This window comes from Bufo bufo, chromosome 7, assembly GCF_905171765.1.
Source record: "Bufo bufo chromosome 7, aBufBuf1.1, whole genome shotgun sequence".
NCBI lineage: Eukaryota > Metazoa > Chordata > Amphibia > Anura > Bufonidae > Bufo > Bufo bufo.
Window position 1 is genome coordinate 188462797 of NC_053395.1, and position 20632 is coordinate 188483428.

General features: G+C 43.8%; 1 protein-coding gene across 5 annotated transcripts in view; it reads right to left on the bottom strand.

The window, feature by feature from the left end:
* UBR3 (ubiquitin protein ligase E3 component n-recognin 3) overlaps positions 1-20632 on the bottom strand; it is a 207286-nt gene that overhangs the window by 52497 nt on the left and 134157 nt on the right. For 3 of the 5 annotated variants that reach the window (XM_040441565.1, XM_040441564.1, XM_040441567.1), the window contains 4 exons: positions 19119-19252; positions 8869-8979; positions 7838-8056; positions 3563-3699 (listed from right to left, as the gene is read on the bottom strand). In XM_040441565.1, the coding sequence (XP_040297499.1) occupies positions 3563-3699; positions 7838-8056; positions 8869-8979; positions 19119-19252 (601 nt within the window). The remainder of the gene's footprint in view (positions 1-3562; positions 3700-7837; positions 8057-8868; positions 8980-19118; positions 19253-20632) is intronic. The other 2 variants (XM_040441568.1, XM_040441566.1) reach the window with 1 other exon arrangement.

Consider the following 20632-nt stretch of genomic DNA (forward strand, 5'->3'; position numbering starts at 1 on the left):
AATTAAGTTTGACAAAAAGGAGGCCTGTGTCTCCATTAAAAAATATGCTTCCATTTCTGAAGTGGTCATCAGCATGCAGGAGGAACAGGGTAAGCTGCGTTGGCTGTACTCGCTGCTCCCTGGTCTTCTTCCGGGAGCCTCACTGCACGTATCCTGACTGCGCACAGAGTCAGAACGTAGTGCGCACAGGCGATAGCTAAGACCTGACATTGCGCGACATCAGCTCACAGAGCAGTGCGGGCCTGCTAAAGACCAGTGAGCATTGAGTTTGAGCACATCCAGAGCAGGGAAGGTAGGAGGGTCTGATCTGAGAGGATTGGGGGGTCTGATCTGAGGAGGAATGGAGGGTCTGATCTGAGCAGGAATGGGGGGGGGGGGGAGGGGTCAGATCTGAGGTCTGATGAAAAAATTTTTTTTTTTATTTTCCTCTTCTATATCCTAGGTGCGTCTTATAGTCCAGTACGGTAAAAAAAAAAAAATTCCCTCCAAGTTCATCTTCACCCAATTATTTTTTGGAGAGCCGCCTGTCATCAGGACGTTACCAGAATATCAAATCATATCGTCCTAAGCATACAAATGTAATGTGACTCATCACGCGACTCCCATGACATCATTTAACTATTTAAGCTTCTTAAAAGAGATCACAGAAATTGAGAATTAACGCGGGCAATGGGTATGAAATCCTATGTCAGCAACAATTTTTCTCAAGCTCTTCAGCATAAATTTTTTTTTTACGTGTCTTAAAAAAGATGGCGTCTACGTATTAACATCAGTAAGTTTTTGCTGCTAATGCCACCTATTTTCCAAGGAATGTTTTAATCCTCTCTACTCTTCTGAAAAAAAAAAAAAAAAAGCAATTTAAAATTGATAATGCTCTTGCTCGGAGCTGCATCTGGTTTCTGCTGATAAGGGCATCTGTCTGCTAGAAATTTTCCGCTCCTCGGGCGGTTTGTACTGCTCACAGAAAGAAGTCTACTGCTGGAGAAGCTAGGGCTGGGATTTTATATTTTTTTGCACATGGGCAGAATACCATATTTTCTGCTATTTAGCAACATCCTCAGAAACCAAAAGAACTCGGTAAAATGAAAAATCGGTACACAAATTTACATGTGAAATAAGGTGTAATGTTAAAATCTATGTCCTAACTACAGTATAACTCAGGCAAGTACCCAGATTACAGAGGAAACATGTATAGACCACAGGTGTAGGTTTATGCGGTGGAGTAGTTTACATAGGAAATGAAAGTGAAATTTAATTTAAAATTTTCTGATCTGTCACTCAGACTCCGTACAGACAAGCAGTAGAAAATCTTGTCTGTGGTCTGGCTGGACACACCAATGAGTTTTAAAGTGGATCGCACATCGAGCAGTCATGCTGCGATATTTTCTGCACGGATCAGTGGTCTGGGAGGAAAATTGCCTCTGAATTGGCTAGATTCCTGCATAGTCCTCTCACCTGGTCCTGTCAATCAAGAAGGAGAGGGAGGGCTTGGCAGAGAAAGCAGGAGGAATAAGGGTGCACAGAGTGACTTTGGCCCACCTTCAGTGCACTTAACTGCTCATTTGCCTATGGAGTTAGTGTTTTTTTCTCCAGAATGAAGCAATGGATCGCTAAGCAAAAGGTAGCATTACATTCAGCTGAGCTAGCCCAACAAGGCAGTGTGTCTGGTTTAAAGGGGTTGTCCCACGAAAAATATTCTACATTTTTCAAACCAGCACCTGGATCCAAACACTTTTGTAATTGCATGTAATTAAAAATGTAGCATAGCTACCGAGTTATTCAATAAAATGTATCTCTATAGCGCCACCTGCTGTTTGTTTTGTTTCTTATTTCTTTGACCTGCTCACTGAGATGGCCACACATGCTCAGTTTCATCCTTCAACTGCCTCCTGATCTGTGATAGGGAGAGCATGGACACGCCCCCTGAGCTGCAGCAGAAAAGACACTCCCCTTCAGCTGTCAGCTTGATGGAAATCTAGCAGAGTAATAAATGTGGAGATCTCTGGATCCATGTGAGGTACAGGGCTGGTTCTAGCTTTGTTAGAAAGAGACTGTCACATACTATACGACGTCTGATTTTCATTTTTTACAGCAATCTTGGCATAGCCCCTTTAACAGTGAATTTCCTGGTGAGATACTGCTAGGATTGGCTAACAATGTCACCCGCACCTATCTCCACAAAAGGCTATTTTCGGAAGTCCCATAGAAATAAATGGCAAGCACGGCTACCGGTCCATTCACTTCTATGGGACTGTCTGAGATGGCAGAGACAGAGCTCTGCTATTTTCGGCAGTCTCATGGAAATGAATGGAGGCAGATAGTGGACGCGTTGAGATCAAACTGGGCTGCAGAAACTTTGGGCCCTCTGAGATCACCCGGATACTGATTGGGTAGAGGGAGATAGAGCGAGATGGGCCACTGTTCAGTTAGTTGGTTTTATTGGTTGGGATATTCATTTTTTATGCTAAATTGTCTACTTCTAAGCCCTCGCTGTCCGGCCCCTAAGGACTCTATCTACATGCAGAGATGGGTCCAGTGGTCGGGGTAGTGAGAGGGCTTCCAGCATGTGCTCAGGAGAAGCTCTTGGAGATCCGTGATCTATAAATTATCTGCACATGTTTAGCAGATCTTCCGGGACTGACAGGACTCTGTATTTCATACTGTAACACTGGGTTTTATAACCCTTTCATCATAGATTTTATTAAGACATTCCCTGGGTGCATTGATATTTTTCTTTCATGAGTCACTCTTGAAATGTCCTTTAATGCTGCGCCTGATACTGATCACATGCCATGTTACATCAGACTTCCGATTGCCTATTGCTTATGTTACTGTATTTTGAGCAGCAGTTGCAGAGAGAGAGAGAGAGAGAGAGAGAGAGAGAGAGAGAGCAGAGCCTCTAGGTGTAACAGCAACGCCCCTATTGCTCCTAGAGGGTCATTTACATATATTAAAGCATCATTTTTCTCAGCTATGCGGACACATATGAACATGGGACCAACACAGATTTCTTCAGCTACTAAGCGCACATGTAACAGGTCAGTCAGTTTCATAGGTACAAATCTGCTGACAGAGGTCATTCAAAGGGGTTGTCTCATCAGAGACATTGTTGGCCTATCGCAAGGATATGCCACATAGATGCGGGTCCCACCTATCTTCAGAACATATTCCCAAAGTGGGGGGAGAGTGGCCGGCCATGCGCAGCTGCCAAGTGCACATGTAACAGGTTTCACAGGTACAAATCAGTTGACAGATGCCCTTTAAGTACCATGCCGAGAAAATTTTGACACAAGTTATGTTATATGGCTGTCAACCAGACAAAGTCCTTCTTTTAAAGGACTCAACAACAGTTGCAAATTCACTTATTACTCAGGCCCTCATCGGGCTTGATACTAGTATCAAATTGTTGATCACAGCAATAATTATAGTCTCACTACACACAGAAAATAATAAACTATTTTAAGGTAATTTACATCCTGCATTTAGAAACATTTGATAAGATTCTACAGCGGAGAGAAGGGCTAAATAATAGTAGTACCAGCAAAGTGAATGGGAGACTCACCGGGCAACAGAGTACATAAAGAGAAAGTCATTGTCAGGGGAGCCGAGCGTTTTGCTGTAGTCTGTATACTTCTTTTGTGTAGTGCTCTTGATGTCTTTCATCACCGCCTCCATTTCTTTGCTTAAATTAGTTTCTGACTAAAAGCAAAAGAACATTGTGTAAGGGTACATGTCATGAAAGTGGCAAACCCTAGATCTGTGGAGGACAATCATTTGTCGCTAGCAGCCCCAATGAATCACCAAAATTAATAATGAAAAAAATAAAAAGCAGACCTGTCATTATGAAGCCACATGTTCTTGGTTAATAGCACCTCATGCTATCCAAGTCATTTCAATAGTGACGCGTGCCCATCAGTGTAATAGACGTCCATTGTATTCACGTACCTCTAAAGTGACATCTTGATTTACAAGGCAGTGGCCAGGACAAGTGTGCCAAAAGTACAGACCATGCAGAAGTAATCACACACTCTCAGCTGACCCATGACTGGGAGTTACGGTTGACCAAACAAACATTTGCCCAATTTAGGGTCAGCTTTAACCCCTTCAGTACACGCCACTTTTCACCTTATGGTCCAGGCCGATTTTTGAAAATCTGCCGTGTGTCACTTTATGTAGTTATAACTTTGGAAGGCTTTTACTTATCCAAGCCATTCTGAGATTGTTTTCTCGTGACATATTGTACTTCATGCTAGTGGGAAATCTGAGTCGATATGTTTTACCTTTATTTATAAGAAAAATGAAATAAAATCCTACATTTACAGAAAATTTAGAAAAATTAGCAATTTTTAAAATTTGATTTTCTCATAAAATAGGCATTACTTAACATTCACCATTTGTAAATGTCTTTTTATTTTTTTAGGACGTTAGAAGGGTTAGAATTTTAGAAGCAATTTTTAGAGTTTAAGAACATTTCTAAAACCCACTTTTTAAAGGAGCAATTCAGTTATGAAGTGACATTGAGGGGTTACATAATTGAAACCATCCATAAATGACCCCATTTTAGAAAGTACACCACTCAAATTATTCACAACCGATTTTACAAATGTTGTTAACCCTTTAGATGTTCCACAAGAAAGAATGTAAATAGAGGTGAAATTTGACCCTTTTTTTTTTGCTGATTTTCCATTTAAATACATTTTTTCCTGTAACAATGCAAGGGTTACCAGCCAAACAAACCTCAATATTTATTACCCCGATTCTGCAGTTTATGGAAACACCCTGTATGTGATCTTAAACTGCTGTATGGGCAACTGGCAAAGCTCGGAAAGGGAAGGATCGTCATATGGTTTCTGGAGGGCAGATTTTGCTGGAATAGTTTTGGGGCACTGTGTTGCATTTGAAGAGACCCTGAGGTATCCTACAGTGGAAGCCCCCAAAAAAGTAACCCCATTTTGGAAACTACACCCCTAAAGGAATTTTTAAAGGAGTGCAAGTAAGCACTTTGGTCCAGCAGGTGTTTCATACAATTTAGAAACACTTGGTTGTAAAAATATAAACTTACATATTTTACAAGAAAATGTTGCTTTAGGCCCAAATATTTCAGTCTCACAAACAGCAACAGGAAAAAAAAAAATGCACCCCACAATTTGTTACTCATTTTCTCCTGAATACGTCAACACCCCATATGTGGTTATAAACTAATGTATGGGCACATAATGGCTCAGAAGTGAAGGATCGCCCTATGGATTTTAGCCTCGGGGTTGGGTCTTATAGGCCTCAGTAGCTGGCAGGCCCTGAGGGCTGTGTAAAGCATCGGCTGCCATAGCAGCTGCAATGACGTGATCCCGATGGGTAGAGACAGGGAGATGGCAAGCTCCGCAAACCCCTTAAATGTGCGGTCAGTGTGTACTGCGGTATCTAATTTTGCGATTTTCAATGATGCCGGTGGAGGCAGCGGACCGTACATGTATGGCGCTGGGACTTAAGTTAACTCTACAGGTTAAGCAACAGCCTAGGAAAGAAGTATGATGGATTTGTCTGCCACTGGAAAACCCTGCATTGAGCTCATATCTGGCAAAAAGCTGCAATATAGTGTATACACATGAGAAAAAGCAGGTCAAATACACACAAACACAATCTCAGAAAAACATTCAAACTATACCGTTCATGTCTTTGAGTACACTGAACAAACATCCACAGTGAAGGGAGAAAGGCTAGGGCTACACGGCGACATGTGTCACACAACAAAAAGGGAACTACACTGACGTGTCACACCAATGTCTTGCCACATTTTTTGTAATGATAGTAAAAAAAACTTGGACGGATTTTTTGCGACTGTCTTGTTGCAGTCGCAGCATGTCGCAGTGCGACACCATTGACTATAATTATGAAAAATGATGCACGACTTTTCAGCGACACGTCACCATGTAGCCCTAGCCAAAAAGTGAACATCTGTGTTACTGACTTATCCAAAAGCTAACTAGCAAAGGGTGTTTTCATTAAGGTGATAAGAATGAAACTGTGAACTTCACAGGGGCTTTGCATATTAATTAAAGGCAAACAAAGCCTGGTTACTGACAAATATGTTCTTCTCAAATGGTTAGTGTGAAGCAGGGCTAGATGCAAACAACTTTCAGAAAGCCTCAGACATATTATAGAGACACATGAAGCTGGAAAGGGCTACAAAAGCATTGCTAAAGACACATCAATCCATGGTTAGGCAAATTATCATCAAGAGAGGAAATTCAGGATTTTCCCAGATAATAGGTGTCCTGTCAAGATCACTCCAAGGGCACAATGGGCAAGCCTGAGGGACATGAGAAAGAACCCAAGCATGACATGGTGGAGGTAGCATCATGGTTTGGGCTTGCTTTGCTGCCTCAGCTGACCTGAATGCCTTTTGATCATTGAGGGATTCATTCTAAGGTGTATCAAAACATTTTACAGGGAAATGCAAGGCCAGAGGTCCATGACCTCAAGATGAGAGAGGTTGGGTGATGCAATAAGAAAATGACCCACAGCACACAAGTAAATCAACTAAAGAGTGGTTGAAAAAGAAGATTTGTGTTTTGGTATGGCCAAGGCAGAATCCAGAACTTATCCCTATTGAGGTGCTGTGGCATGATCTGAATAGGGCTGTGCATGCAAAGCATCCCAGAAATAGTAATGAACTGAAACACATTTGCAGAGAAAAAAGGTCCAAAAATCTTTCTCAATGTTGTGCAAAACTTAATTACAGCTACAGGAAACTTGGTAGAGGTGATCTCTGCTAAAAGGGGGTCTGCAGGGTATTAAGTTTAACAGTTCACTACTGCGCAGTTCACTACTCAATGTTCTCAACAAAAGGCATGAACGTCTTGTGTTGTCTATAATCATGACATGGAGAACAATTAGACCACATTTTATTAGTAAAATAGTTGTTTTTCTTGAAATTGAACTTATTTACCCAGAAATGCCACACAAAAAAAAATACAGGGTGTTGATTGATATTCCATTGTATTGTTTTTTTCACTGTTATTTTTAAAGCTTCATCAACACCATCCTTTCCAATAATCCCTTTTTGGTCTATCAAATAGACCCAAGCGTTAGACCCAATTTTGCAAACTTGCTGCTACTGAATATAATAAATGGCATCCAGCTCTTAGTGATCCAATGACCTAGGCAAGCCTAATCAAGACACTCCATGTAAAATGATATTCCTGTCGCTTTAATGGGCCTATGCACTTGACATCAGCGTGAATGAACAAATAACCTGGCATTGTGCTACACTGGTAACCTATATACTGGTTACAAGCATAATATATTAGACTTGTGTTCTGTAATATAAAATTTTAGGGGATACTATATCTTCTTATGGAGAGCGCCAGTCTTATAGGTCAGGCAACGCTCCTCTGGAATTCTGGGAAGGAGAGATGCAAAGGAGTTCTTAGAAAGCTCTTCTTCTAATGCCACCAGAGGTAAGGCAGCTATCCTATAAGTCATTGTTCGACCTTTTAAAAAGGAGTTGAGACATGACTTGGATAATTGAGTCAGCATCTTATCTGCAGACAACTATTTCGGGGTGATAACCCCTCATCAGTGCAGAGCAGTGAGTACTGGCTTAACTGGCTGAGAGGCCTAAGTCAGGATTCGGAGTAAACTATATCTCCTTATGGAGAGCACCTAAAGAAGCATGTTGTCTCAAAGCCTAGACTGTAAATATTAAATGAAGTCTGCAACTTCGTGGTCATCCCACAAACACATAAATTTAAACACTAGACTAATTAAAATTGGTGGTGAGAGAATGATGGGGTGAAGAGGTGACAGAGTGGAAGTAACAAAGATATTTTGGCCTTACACTGATGCTTACTGGGAAAGTTCCCAGCTGCTCTTGAAGCTCCTCCACCTCTTTGATGAGCTCTCTCATGCTCTTGTTTCCATGAGCGTGACTCTGCCAGAGGCTTCGCTCTATATTGTTTCCAGGAAAGCAAGGAAGGACACTGTTTGCAAACTGCCTGCAGAGAGGACATGTAAATTCTCCTTTGTCAACAGCGAATCCCTGTAGGACCTGGTCATTCTGGGAAAACAAGCACAAAGGACTCTGATTAGCAATAAATGAAAAAGAACTTCTATAATAATCTCTACACATAACTCATTTCATGGATATGAAGCTATTCTTATATTCTGTTAATGGAAGAGAGTAAAGGTAATATTGCTAAAAGGTATCTTGAACGTGAACCTACATATTGAACATCATGTTGTGTTTGTCATGATTCTTTTCTTAAATGGACACTAATCTATCTCCAGACTATGCATAAATCAAGTCAAGAAAATTTGTAAGATGTTATCATATGTTAGAGTAAAATGCCTCCTTCTCCACTTATCAGGCTCATTTTGCTGCCCACTATTTAAACTAATATTCTCCATCCTGAGAGAGTGAGACGAACCGTCAGCCTATTAAAGAGTCATATTATATACTGCTCATAGAAGCGGACATCTGCCTTGATCTCTCCAGAGAATATCAGTGGGAGGGAGAGGAAGAAAAGAAACTGATAAGTGGAAAAAGAGGCATCCTCTGATGAGATATGTTACAAAGTTTCTTATATTCACAAATGCTACTGATTTGTGCATAGTTGTGTAAAAAATTAGTGACCATTCAATTTATAGGGATCAGTGCACCATTTTTTGATACAGGGCTCAAATCCCATGCAATGGCACGGCCATCTACAGCCATGACTAGAGGGAGCTTAGGCACTTACTGTATACTGTTTTATTAACAGCTCAGTGTATAAACAATATGCAGTAAGCTCCACATAGTGGTGGCTGCAAAAAGCCAAAATTTTGTCTTTGGAGAGGAACTGAAAAATATAAGAAAGGTGCATAACTTACCCGCAATGACTCCATGTAGGATTTATGGCAGTCTATATGAAGTGTGTGGCCACACGTTTGTACATATACTCCTCCTTCCCAACCTATCGATACAGACTGGAGACAGGAACTCTGGATATAAAAAACAAAACAAAAAAAAACAAAACAGAAGGGGTTAGAAATTAGGGTGAATTCCACCACAACTGAATCACTGTAATAATCAAGATTACTTGATTATTAAAAAACACATTCTGAAATACCCTATTAGGTAATTGTGAATTATAAGAGTGGCTCCCTAATTAGTAGCCTGATTTATTAGCGAAAATGGAGAGCAGACACGAACGTCTCATCTGGAGGAACGTGCATTTACGAAGACACTTACCAATTTAAAAGGGAACTGTGTAATACATTATTTCCCCTGTAGTGGCGCTGCAGGAAAACTAGACATTTGCTGCAGGGTTGCCCCACATATTACAGCTAACAGTTCCAGCAGCGGTCCTGTGATCAGGGAGACCTTTTTAGAGAGAACGGAGTGTCCAAAGCAATCAATATGTAGTATAAAAGGACACGACTATACAGACTTATTATTTAGTAACCCTTCCAAGACTACTCACATCAATTTGTTCAGCCTAGCCTTTGAAGCCAACATGATTACAACATGTCAAACATCTCAGTGTCAAAATATAGTCCTTTTTTTGTAAGCAGAGTTTATTGAATTTTACAGAAAATGTAAAAAAAATAAAAATAAAAAATGTTTATCCAATGGTCCAAAACACAATGCACAGCACCTAATAAAACAAATTAAATACATTTCATGTCAACTTATGGTAAAAGCATCTGCGACCATTCAAGCAAGCAATATATAGTCTTTTGATAAGACTGTGGCTATGCTTCAAAATTCGATTTGGGAAAGTTTTAGGGTACTTTCACACTTGCGGCAGGACGGATCCGACATGCTGTTCACCATGTCGGATCCGTCCTGCGGCTATTTCGCCGTGCCTCCGGACCGCCGCTCCGTCCCCATTGACTATAATTACTGCATGTCAGGTTTTTTAGTCTGGCGGCTTTCGCCGTGCACCGCCGTGCTGCGCCGGAGCTCTGCCCCTGTCCCCATTATAGTCAATGGGGACGGAGCGGCGGTCCGGAGGCACGGCGAAATAGCCGCAGGACGGATCCGACATGGTGAACAGCATGTCGGATCCGTCCTGCCGCAAGTGTGAAAGTAGCCTAAGTTAATTCATTGCCCTCTAAATATACAACGGAACATCAGATTGGGATTAGTGGAGGCCGAAAGAAGTAAAAATATGGAACAAAAAAAATGACATCACATTTGCATCCCCTTAAGCCTGGAGGAAAGACAGACTGACAGATACACTTTAGAAACTGTAAAAGTTCTGACACTCCCATACAATTTAGAAACCAGCAAGAACAAATCAACCAGGAACAGCATGGGAGCAACGTCTGCAGATCAGCCAAGCTGTAGGAGGTTTGCCCATTTCCGCTTCTATTTCCGAATGAGTCGGTGCTACGGATATTTTTTTTTTTTTTTTTTTTGTGATCATTCAATCAGTTTTTCAATATCAAGGCAAATTAAACTGTTAAGGAGAATCAATCATTAGTTAAAGTGCATAGACTATAACAGGGGTAGGCAAGCTCCGGCACTCCGGCTGTTGTGAAACTACAACTCCCACCATGCATACTTGCTCTGCTGTTCTCAGAACTCACATAGAAATAAATGGGGCATGCTGGGAATTGTAGTTTCACAACAGCTAGAGTGCCGAAGGATGCTGATCCCTGGACTATAACATATATGTGCTTTTTTTCCACAATATTCTGGCAGGTAGAAAACAATAGAGTACAGAAAACTTGCAGATGGTTATTGGAGAAAAGAGGGGGGGAGGGGGGGAGGTCACAAGCTGTGGATTGAGGATAGGCCGTCACTTAAAGGCTAAACTACCCCCTTTACCCCCCCCCCCCCCCCCCCACTCCATGAACCAGAGCAGAGAATCCTTAATGGATACACCCACCTGCTCATTCACGTTATTTTATGCATCTACAATATAAAAAAAGAAACTTTGCAAACAGGCTAAACATGTTCTACCATTTTGTGTCTACAGCTGCTATGCAGACTTATGTTTCTCGAAGGTAACATACAACAAACCTTGTATAGTTTGACCTTATGGTCATAGACCCTTCTATATATCCCCTACGGCTTCCTAACATAAATTTGGCATATCACAAAGTAATAGAGGACAGATAGCTGAGAATATAACTGCAAGGTCAGACTACACAGGGTTTATCGTAGTCTGTTACCATGGAGACACAACAGTTTGCATAACAGTTGTACGCAGATAACAGTAGGTAATTATTAATGAAGGCAACTTAAAAAATAGCTTTAATTTTCCTTCTTGCAGCTCACCAAGCACAGCGCCCTACATTGTATAGTGGCTGAGCTTGGTATCACACTCAGCCCCATTCACTTGTTTCAATAAATTGTTGAGATGAGGAAATCACCATTGCTGCTTCTATTTAAATGCCCTACTTTAATGTTATATCATCACTGGAGTGTGAACATTTTACGTTTTACATAAAATTTCCCCAGAAAAGCCAAATAGTCCTAACTTGTTTTTGTGAGTGGTATATAATATAAATATATATACACACACACCACCTTTTTTTTTTTTTATGCTTACATTGCCTACTTTCCTATACAGTTAAAACACATAAGCAGACACATACAGGTCAGTGTATGTCAAAAGGTCGCTGTTTCGGCATATGATGGGTGAACAGGGCCTATGGAGACATACAGTTAGGTCTATATATATTTGGACAGAGACAACATTTTTTTAATTTTTTGTTCTGTACATCACCACAATGGATTTTGAACAGAACAATTCAGATGCAGTTGAAGTTCAGATTTTCAGCTTTAATTCAGTCGGTTGAACAAAATGATTGCATAAAAATGTGAGGAACTAAAGAATTTTTTAAACCCAATCCCTTCATTTCAGGGGCTCAAAAGTAATTGGATAAAATCAAGAATTGTAAATAAAATGTTAATTTCTACTACTTGGTTGAAAACCATTTGTTGGCAATGACTGCCTGGAGTCTTGAGCTCATGGACATCACCAGACGCCGTGTTTCATCCTGTTTAATGCTCGGCCTTTACTGCCGCGGTTTTCAGTTGCTGTTTGTTTCTGGGCCTTTCTGTCTGACGTTTAGTCTTTAACAAGTGAAATGCTCTTTTGGGTTCAGATCCGGTGACTCGGCCATTCAAGAATATTCCACTTCTTTGCTTTAATAAACTCCTGGGATGCTTTGGCTTTATGTTTTGGGTCATTGTCCATCTGTATTATGAAACGCTGACCAATCAGTTTCGCTGGATTTGAGCACATGGTATGTCTCTGAAAACCCCAGAATTCACCCGGCTGCTTCTGTCCTGTGTCACATCATCAATAAACACTAGGGCCCGGGGCCACTGGCAGCCATGCATGCCCAAGAAATCACACTGCCTCCACCGTGTGTTACAGATGATGCGGTATGCTTTGGATTATGAGCTGTACCGTGCCTTCGCCATACTTTTTTCTTTCTATCATTCTGGCAGAGGCTGATCTTGGTTTCATCTGTCCAAAGAATGTTCTCCCAGAACACTTTTTTAAGATGTTTTTTTTTAGCAAAGTCCAATCTAGACCTCTTATTCTTGAGGCTGATGAGTGGCTTGCACCGTGCAGTGAACCCTCTGTAGTTACTTTCATGCAGTCTTCTCTTTATGGTAGATCTGGATATTGATACGCCTATATCCTGGAGAGTGTTGTTCACTTGGTTGGGAGTCCCCAAAGGCAAAAACTGACTTTTATTCATATGTAAATTAGGGCTCGCAAGTGCCCAGGGGCGGCGTTCACCTCGTTGGTGCCCAGGCTGTTCTGCCGCTTTTCGTCATATCCCCGCCCCAGCCTCTTCCTCTGCCCGCCTCGCTCTTCCTTTGCGTCCTCCTTCTCTGCAGCGAGATCCCGCGCCTGCACTATCCATTGCTTGGCCGGGGGCATGCGCACTGCGATGCCCATTGTGGGCACGGCATCGCAGTAGCTACTACACATGCGCAGGCCAACGGCGAGAAACAGCGGCGAGGAGGCGGACCAGAGACACCCACAATGGGCATCGCAGTGCGCATGCCCCCGGCCAAGCAATGGATAGCGCAGGCACGGGATCTCGCTGCAGAGAAGGAGGACGAAAAGGAAGAGCGGGGCGGGCAGAGGAAGAGGCTGGGGCAGGGATATGACGAAAAGAGGCAGAACAGCCTGGGCTCCAACGAGGTGAACGCCGCCCCTGGGCACTTGCGAGCCCTAATTTACATATGAATAAAAGTCTGTTTTTGCCTTGGGGGAACTTCACAAGCAAACATCAAAAGGTACCATTAGAATCATAGACTGCTATGCTAGAGCGCTATGTAAGCGGTCAATAAGGTCACAATCTGGTGACAGACTCCCTTTAAAGGGAGTCTGTCATCAGCATTTCAAGTTTGTAACCCTTACCGTAGCTTTCAAGCATGCTTACAGTTAATAAAAACGTTACCTTTAGCAACAATCCTGGACTTATAAAACCATCAAAAAACATCTTGGTAGCATATGCAAATGAGGGCTCGCTAGTGCCCAGGGGCGGCGTTACGCTCGTAGGTGCCCTGCTAGCTCAGCCTTTTCATTGCTTCCCCCGCCCCTTCCTTCCCTCCGCCCGCCCATCCTTTCCCTCTGACCGCCTGTCTACTAACTTGTTGTTTCGCCGAGATCCCGCGCCTGCGCACTCAGTCCGTCGGCCGGTGCATGCGCACTGCGATGCCCATTCCTTGTACGGCATCACAGTAATTAACGCGCATGCGCCAGCTTTACGCCGTTAGCCGGCGCATGCGCAATAGTTACTGTGATGTAGGGGTGGGCGATATGGCCTAAAATCTATATTGCAATATAATTTTAAGCATGTGCGATATGCGATATATATTGCGATATATTGTTTTCTATATTTGGGGGGGCGTGTTTAAACTTTTTTTTACTTTTTATTTAATAACTATTAGTCTCCTTAAGGGCTAGAACGTAGAACCCTTGTCATATTCACCCTAATAGATCTCTATTAGGGTGAATAGGACTTTACACTCTCCCTGCTGCCCTGTGCTTTGTGCACACAGCAGCAGGGAGCTGATCCCCCTCCCCTAAACGGTGCCATCCCCAGATCCCCCCCTCCCCTAAACGGTGCCATCCCCAGATCCCCCCTCCCCTAAACGGTGCCATCCCCAGATCCCCCCCCTCCCCTAAACGGTGCCATCCCCAGATCCCCCCCCTCCCCTAAACGGTGCCATCCACAGATCCCCCCCCTCCCCTAAACGGTGCCATCCACAGATCCCCCCCCCTCCCCTAAACGGTGCCATCCACAGATCCCCCCCTCCCCTAAACGGTGCCATCCACAGATCCCCCCCTCCCCTAAACGGTGCCATCCACAGATCCCCCCCCCCCCCTAAACGGTGCCATCCACAGACCCCCCCCCCCCTCCCCTAAACGGTGCCATCCACAGATCCCCCTCCCCTAAACGGTGCCATCCACAGATCCCCCTCCCCTAAACGGTGCCATCCACAGATCCCTCCCCCTCCCCTAAACGGTGCCATCCACAGATCCCCCCCCCCTCCCCTAAACGGTGCCATCCACAGATCCCCCCCCCCCCCCCTCCCCTAAACGGTGCCATCCACAGATCCCCCCCCCCCCCCCTCCCCTAAACGGTGCCATCCACAGATCCCCCCCCCCGACGCTCACAGGAATACATTTAAAAACAAATCAGTAACTTTAACTTTATTCATTGGTGATCTCTTTACTGTATACCTTAGCTCCGGTAACAGCAGGCAGTGCGGGGGGCGGCGCTCACTCACTGACGTCACGCGCCTGCGCCGCCTAGTGGGAGGAGCAGGCGCGTGACGCCAGTGAGTGAGCGCCGCCCCCCGCACTGCCTGCTGTTACCGGAGCTAAGGTATACAGTAAAGAGATCACCAATGAATAAAGTTAAAGTTACTGATTAGTTTTTAAATGTTCTACTGTCAGCGGCGTGGCCCTGTATATTCTAACCCCAGGCAAGCGTCCCTGTCACCATGGGAACGCCTGGGGGTTAGAATATACCATCGGACTTGAGTTTTCACGCGCTCACTGAGATCGTGAAAACTCAATAATTTACTGTCAGTCCCTCCCCTCCTCCTCCTCTTTTGTCATTGATGGTCAGCGGCAGCCGCGCACAGTGGGGAGGGAGGGACTCTCTCCTCCACTGTGCCCAGTGTGCCGGCTCAGGAGAAGATGGTGCGTGCAGAGAGCGCGATCATATCGCTGTCCGGCGATATAGGCGATATGCTCAAAATCCATATCGTGGCACAAATTTATATCGCATATCGCCTATATCGCCCACCCCTACTGTGATGCCGCACAAGGAATGGGCATCACAGTGCGCATGCGCCGGCCTGACTGCGCAGGCGCGGGATCTCGGCGAAACAACAAGTTAGTAGATAGGCGGTCAGAGGGAAAGGATGGGCGGGCGGAGGGAAGGAAGGGGCAGGGGAAGCGAAGAAAAGGCTGAGCTAGCAGGGCACCTACGAGCGTAACGCCGCCCCTGGGCACTTGCGAGCCCTCATTTGCATATGCTACAAAGATGTTTTTTGACGGTTTTATAAGTCCAGGATTGATGCTAAAGGTAACGTTTTTATTAACTGTAAGCATGCTTGAAAGCTATGGGAAGGGTTACAAACGTGAAATGCTGATGACAGACTCCCTTTAATTGAAAATGAAATAATGAAGAAATCGCCCGCACCTGCCCATTAAACAGCCTTGGAGTCAACTGTACAATTACTTTTGGTCCCTTTAAAAACAGGGTGTCACATGTAAAGGAGCTGAAACTCCTAAACCCGTCATCCAGTTTTAATGCGGACACCCTCAGATGAAAGCTAAAAGTCTGGAATTTATGTCCATTATATAACTATAACATGTTTTAGTAAACAGGTAAAAAATAAAAATAAATTTGTGTCAGTGTCCAAATATATATGGACCTAACTATAGGAGGTATAAATCAAGGAATACTCCTCACATATACGTTTAACAAAGCCAAAAGGGAGAAGTAAGCAGAGCCTAAACTTCCTTCAGATGTTAATAGCAAAACATTAAAAAGCAGCGTCCGAAGGGCCTCCACAGCTTCAACTGTAATGAAACCCGTAACGGATTACACTTTTCAATACAGCTGTATAAAATGGTAGTCAATGGCAGATAAATGGCTGTATATGTATGGGACGGCTATTCTGCTCCCCGTTTCATAACGTCTACCAATATATAGCTTTAGGGCTCTTGCACATGAAAGTTTTTTTTCCCGTTTACGTTCCGTTTTTTGCGTTCTATATATATGGAACCATTAATTTCAACAGATCCGCAAAAAAAAAAAGTCTGTATGCCTTCCATTTCCGTTCAAAGATAGAACATGTCCAATATTGTCCGCATAATGGACAAGGATAGTACTGTTCTATCAGGGGTCAGCTGTTTCGTTCCGCAAAAAACGGAATGCACTCGGACATCATCCGTATTTTTTGCGGATCCGTTTTTGGCGTACGCAAAATACTGAAAAAGCCATATGGTTGTGTGCAAGAGGATGGAACAATACGAACTTAAATCCCCTTAGGCTCCATTCACACATCTGCAAATCTATGGGGGGTCCGCACTTCCGGGTCCGCATTTTCGTTCCCACCCCCCCAAAAAAAATAGGACCGGTCACTGGAACCGTCCGTTAATTCTGTACAGAAGCCTCACTGCATGTACAGCAAGGTGGAGAACATCGAGAACCCAGATTTCACTAAAAACACAATCAAATATGTTAAGTCCACAGACAGTGGAGCATTTCATGAGAAATCCTTAGAGCTTGACCTGTGACCTGTCATGTTCTTGCGGATTTCAAAGCCCTGAAATTGCAATCAATACACAGCCAGACCCGTTCACAGGGAATTTTTGGCAATGTTACTCACAGCCCAGCGATTTCCATTTATCACATAGAAAAGAATACATCTGAAGCACAAACAATCCATAAGCTCTTGACAGTGAAGGATAAACGGAGCTATTAAAGCCTTCTTTAGCTACTGGAGGGCAGACAGACAAAGCAAGAGCGGCCACCGCAGCCATTCAAAGCCAAGTGCGCAGGATTTCTCAGGTAACACACACAACTCAAGGCTGAAACCACCATCAAGTCTAACTGCAATTAGCCTAGTACAAGCCGTATTGTCAAGATCCTTATCTTCCCTCATATCTGTGAAGAGAGTTGGGATACCACGCATACACTGAATGGTTGGCCGGTCCAGCCATAATAATAGCCCATAGCCACCATTGTTAAAGATGGATACCACCAAATTTTTATTTTGCAGTGGAACACTGTACAGGAAAGCAAATTCTACCTCCTGTGAGAGCTGCGGTCTCCTCCGTGCTCACCAAGCACAGCGCCATACATAGCATAGTGGCTGTGCCTGGCATTGCAGCTCAGCCCCATTCACCTCAATGGGGCTGAGCTGCACCTAGGCCATGTGATCGATGAACGTGTCGTCACTGGCCTAGGGAAAGCTGTGAGAAGACTGCCGGTGCCTTCTTAAAACAACTGATCGGCGGGAGTCCCGGGTGTTGGACAACCACCGATCAAATATTGATGACCTATCCTGAGGATAAGTCATCAGTAGTAAAATGTCAGAAAACCCCTTTAAACATAATGACGCTCTACTAATTCGCTGCCAGTTCAAACAGTAATCCTGCAAGAAGTTATACGAGAATCCTTTCCTGACCAGGTCTAGCAACTCAGAAACTAATCGTTCAGGGCATCGTGCTCATAAATCTCAGCTCACCTCTAGGCATGTTCAACCCGTGATGGATGGCAGTACGGAGCCTAAAGCGAGAGATCTCTTGAGATGAAACTGCCTTTCACTGAGCATCAGAGGGGTTCCATTAAGACGGCGGCGGGGAAAAAGGTAGAGGGAGACTACAAAAAGGACGAAGATAAGAAATGACTGATCAAAACAACCGACCCCTTTTTAAATTGATCAGTGGCCAGTTGTATATTTTAGGACAACTGCAATCCATAGGCCTTATATCATGACAGATAGAATGGGGTCAACAGGAGCAGCTTATGCTCAAGAGGATACAGGGTATCTGTACAATATAAGGATATCCCATTTACACAGAACCATAATGGCTAATTAAAAAGGGTCCAGGGAGGCTCTACCACCACAATCCCTTGGCAACTGGAAGGGGAAATTATTAGTCCAAAGATACAGAAGGGAACTGAGCCATGATCCCTCAGCAATCTATTTTCTTAGGGTAGGCAATATGCAGCCAAGGTCTGCTTCATAATCCAAAGGACGCGAGTGATGCCGGACTGCGGGACCATGTTGGTCCCGTATTTTCAAATTCACTAATACCATATACCAGGCATGGCCAACCTGCGGCTCTCCAGCTGTTGTAAAACTACAATTCCCACCATGCCCTGTTGAAGGCCGATACCTGTAGGCAGTCTGGGAATGCTGGGAGTTGTAGTTTTGCAACATCTGGAGAGCCTCAGGTTGGCCATTCCTGCCATATACCATAACAGCATACATGGAGGATCTTGCTATGGAAAATACATGTCAATATCTGCATTTTTTTACATTTCAGCCACTTTGCTTTTACTGTATTCAGGGGATTTTCCACCCGCAATTACATTGAAAATCCATGGGGGATATGCCACGTGTGAACATACCGTTACTGTGCTTGAGTCTACTAGGTTCCTTTGCTTTCTTAAGGTCCCTATAAAAAGGGACAAACCAGCAAGTGTTCTTCCCGACCATCGCTTGCTCATTAGTGGAGGAGATCACTGCTATTACATGCAGTCATCTACTCCACAGTATGGGAAGGAGCGATAACTAATACCATTGCTCGTCCCCATAACAGACTCATTGTTTGTCGGCAGCAGAGCGTGTTTAGACAGCACAATCTGATGTCGGCAAATGACGATTTAGGTGTCAGCACCCACAGTCAAATAACAGACAAACGAGCATTTTGTTCGTTCATCAGGTAATCAGTGGCACCTTTACACCGCCAGATAATCACTAACTAGTGTTCCTATGAACGCGCATTAGCGATTATCTTGTGGATTCTCTGGCCGTGTAAAGGGCCCTTTAGGCTACAGTTTTCAGAAATGCTCCTGTTTTTAACTGGGATACAAGCCCCTGTTAGACACATGCTAGCAGTACTCACATCTTTGAAATGGCGCTGTAATACGGTGAGTCTGACATCATGCACTGCAGCACATGTTCCCTCCAGATAGATTTGCTCCTCTTCACTGGTAGGAAGCTTCTTCGGCTCAGAGATTTTTCGACGGTGTCCCAAAACTAAAAGAGTTCACACATAACAGATAATTAACGGATGATAAAAATGGCAAAATAAAGATTTAAATCACATACATTACAACCAGAATCTAACCATGCTACTATTTGTCTCTTGTTGCATTGCCTTACTGTTCTTTAGGCCCATTTCCCACGAGCGAGTTTACTGCGCGGGTGCAATGCGTGACGTGAACGCATAGCACCCGCACTGAATCCTGACCCATTCATTTCAATGGGTCTGTGTACAAAAGTTTTGTTTTTCTCACATCACTTCTGCGTTGCGTGAAAAACGCAGCATGTTCTATATTCTGTGTTTTTCACGCAGCCCTGGCCCCATAGAAGTGAATGGGGCTTCAGTGAAAAATGCATTGCATCCGCAAGCAAGTGCGGGTGCGAGGCATTTTTCACTGATGGTTGCTAGTAGATGTTGTTTGTAAACCTTCAGTTTTTTATCACACGTGTGAAAAACACTTTAAAACGCATTGCACCCGCGCAGACCAAACTGACTGAAGTTGCTTGCAAAATGGTGCGAGCTTCACTGAACGCACCCTGAACGCATCCGGACCTAATCAGTCACGCTCGTGTGAAAGGGGCCTTAGGGTAGGTTCACACTTGCGTTAAATGAATCTGGCAGGCTGTTCAGGTGGAGAACAGTCTGCCGAAGCTCAAGGGATCCGACTGAGCCAGATACTGCCATTCACCATCAGACCCCACTGACTGTAATGGGATCTGCCGGGCAAAATGCTGGCTCTATATTTATGCCGAAAAGAGGTCGGATCCCATTATAGTCAATGTAGTATGGCAGTAAATGGCAGTATCCAGCTAGGTCAAATCCGGTAAACTCCGGCAGGCTGTTCTCTGCCAGATCCAATTAACGCAAGTATAACCCTACCCTTAGAGAAATCACTCGCTACTGCCTGTAAATATGCATATAAGGATACATAATCTTGTTTCGTAGATTTTTTTGTTCTTACAAAGGTGAAGAACAACCAAAAGGACTGTCACTGCAGTCCCCAGGGGTTGTTACAGTATCTAGCCGTCCTACAGGTGTGAACAGCAAATATGCAGCAGTATAAGAGTAGGAGAACGGTTCCTTACATATTTCCACCGATTTAGGGTCCATTCACACGTCCGCAAAACACTGACAGCGGCAATGTGCGTTCCGCAATTTTGCAGACCGCACATTGCCGGCACTAATATAATATGCCTGTTCTTGTCCGCAATTGCTCTATTTTTTTTTTTTTTTGGGAACGAAATTGCGGACCCGGAAGTGCGGGTACGCAATTTTGTGTCCGGGCAGCACATAGAAATGAATGGGTCCGCAATGCGGAACAAAATTGCGGACGTGTGAATGGACCCTTACTGATTACCCCTGTAGGGTAGTAA